We start from the raw sequence: 2,738 nt of genomic DNA, 5'->3' as shown, positions 1-2,738 counted from the left end.
GACTGAAGAGGGATATAATGTCAGATAGACAAGAAAACAGAAGCAGTGGTGCAGAAGTTACAGTGATTCAAACCTCAGAACACCCACTCTGTGGTAGAAGTGTTTTTCAAAAAATTGATAAGGCACAAAACCTAAAAATACATGATAAAAAATATTTTTTACATTAGAGTTAAGCTATAAAACGTTAAAGATTCTATGTCTACAATTCTATAGTTAGAGCTTCAGCTCTAGCCTTGGATATAGATCAGTATTTTTTAAATCCCAGGCTATGACTCATCATGAAATCATCCAAACAACATTTTTACTAATGAAAGAGAGTAGAATAACATAGAAAATACCAAGTACTTTGCACACACACACACCACACTCACAGGGTGCCAAAAAATGTTTACACATTTTAAGAAAGGAAAACTGTATTAAAAGTATAATACTCAATATAAGCTGATAACAAAAGGTACATACAAGTCCCGTTTGACTTTGCAATTACAAGAGATGCTCAAAGCGGTTACCATCAGCGTCCACACACTTCTGATGACCGCGAACTACTGCTTGAGCAACGCTGACCAAAGTATCCACCTGTATATATTTCTTTGGCACCCTCCGTATATACGAGTATAAGACAACAGGACACATTCCCACGTGTGGATGTGTGTACACTGTGGTAGGGAAGACGCACAACAAACCGCTGATGCATCATAAACCGAGGAAAGTGTCCACTGCTATGAAGTCAATTTAAGTCTTAACGTATTTTGAACTATGGTGATAGTTGGTTTGGAAATTAAGGTGAGATTTACTGAATATTGTAATAGAAGACTAGCATTTAGTTTATACCAGTGGGGGAAAAAATACTCCTTCTGTTTCACTTGGAATGCATAGTTTTCACTTAGTAAGTGACTAACAGGACAGAAATGTCATGTAAAGATACTTTCTAAGGAAATAAGCAATGACACACAGATTCACCATGTTGAAACACTTCCCTCACACCTTCAGAATTGGTGAGCTCCGATGTCTCCCTCCCAGGAAATGGGGGGAAATCAGACCTCTGTCACAGAGTTCCTCCTACTGGGGTTCCCGCTCAGCCGAAGGACTCAGCTGCTTCTCTTTGGGCTCTTCTCCCTGTCCTACGCCTTCAGCCTGTTGGGCAACGGGGTCATCCTGGGGCTCATCTCACTGGACTCCCGACTGCACACCCCCATGTACTTCTTCCTCTCACACTTGGCCATTGTCGACATAACCTATGCCTGCACCACAGTGCCCCAGATGCTGGTGAATCTCCTGAATCCTGCCAAGCCCATCTCCTTTGCTGGCTGCATGACACAGACCTTTCTCTTTTTGAGTTTGGCTCACACTGAATGTCTTCTCCTGGTGGTGATGTCCTATGATCGGTATGTGGCCATCTGCCACCCGCTCCGATATTCTGTCATCATGAGCTGGAGAGTCTGCATCACCCTGGCAGTGACTTCCTGGGCGAGTGGTTCCCTCCTGGCCTTGGTCCATCTAGCGTTACTCCTACCATTGCCCTTCTGTGGACCCCAGAAAATTAATCACTTTTTCTGTGAAATTATAGCTGTTCTCAAGCTTGCCTGTGCTGATACCCACGTTAATGAGATGATGGTTTTGGCTGGGGCAGTTTCGGTGCTGGTGGGACCATTCTCCTCAATTGTGATATCTTACATTCATATTCTACGTGCCATCCTAAAGATGCAGTCAGGGGAGGGGCTCCAGAAAGCCTTCTCCACCTGCTCCTCCCACCTCTGTGTGGTTGGACTCTTTTATAGCACAGCCATTATCATATATGTCGGGCCCCAACATGGGGGCCCTAAGGAGCAGAAGAAATATCTCCTCCTGTTTCACAGCCTTTGCAACCCCTTGCTCAATCCCCTGATCTATAGTCTGAGGAGCAAAGAAGTCAAAGCTGCTGTGAAGAGGATGCTTAAAAAGCAGAGAACTTCCTGAAAGCCTCATAGAATAGTAAAGTAGCAGAGTTCTAAGGGACCTGTGAAGTCATCTCATCCAGTATCTCACAGGATACGCTAATGCATCCTTTTCATCTTCTTGAAATTTTCCTATGACACGTTCTTCCCTCAGTCAGTCCTGCACAAAAAATTGAAAATGTCTTCCAGCTATCTGCATAATGTACACACTTTTAATATGGTTATATGAAATATTCTGGATAAGAAGAAGTATGTTTGTGTATTTTTTTATTCCACAATCAGGACTCGTAGACAAAATTTTGTAGACTAAAACAAGGTATTGGCAGAATATTTAAGATACAGGAGTTGAGAGAGGTGGATAACATAGTAGTTATTTAAATATTTTAGACTAAGCAACTGTAATCTCCTTCAAAAATAAGCCTATATTGGCCGGCCTGGTGGCTCAGGCGGTTGGAGCTCCTCCCTCTCTTGTGTGTAGACTCAGGATGGACCTACCTTACCAGTGCTTTCGGCTGATAGGACTGAAGAAAAGCAAGAACCACAAGATGGCCCCGGGGTTTGAAAATTAATCTGGGGAACATAATTTAGTGGTTACCAGAGGGTAAGGGGGTTAGGGGGTGGGAGATGAGGGTAAGGGGGATCAAATATGTAGTGATGGAAGGAGAACTGACTCTGGATGGTGAACACAGAATGTAATTTATAAATGATGTGATACAGAATTGCACACCTGAAATCTATGTAATTTTACTAACAATTGTCACCCCAATAAATTTAAAAAATAAATTAATTAATTAAAAAAAATAA

The 2,738-nt window shown here is 42.2% G+C and overlaps 1 protein-coding gene across 1 annotated transcript; it reads left to right on the top strand.

Annotated features, from left to right (window-relative positions):
* The first annotated feature begins 852 nt into the window (after positions 1–852).
* On the top strand, positions 853–1,958 carry LOC117018296 (olfactory receptor 2A25-like). Its single transcript, XM_033099228.1, has one exon. The coding sequence runs from the start codon at positions 1,006–1,008 to the stop codon at positions 1,954–1,956; it is 951 nt and encodes a 316-aa protein (XP_032955119.1). The 5' UTR covers positions 853–1,005; the 3' UTR covers positions 1,957–1,958.
* The last annotated feature ends 780 nt before the right edge of the window (positions 1,959–2,738 follow it).

The sequence above is a fragment of the Rhinolophus ferrumequinum genome, chromosome 26, assembly GCF_004115265.2.
Source record: "Rhinolophus ferrumequinum isolate MPI-CBG mRhiFer1 chromosome 26, mRhiFer1_v1.p, whole genome shotgun sequence".
NCBI lineage: Eukaryota > Metazoa > Chordata > Mammalia > Chiroptera > Rhinolophidae > Rhinolophus > Rhinolophus ferrumequinum.
The sequence above is the reverse complement of the archived record's forward strand: the minus strand, read 5'-3'. Positions and strand labels throughout refer to the sequence as shown.

Coding starts and splice junctions, on each gene's coding strand:
- LOC117018296 (XM_033099228.1), top strand. CDS start 1,006: ATGTCTCCCTCCCAGGAAATGGGGGGAAATCAGACCTCTGTCACAGAG.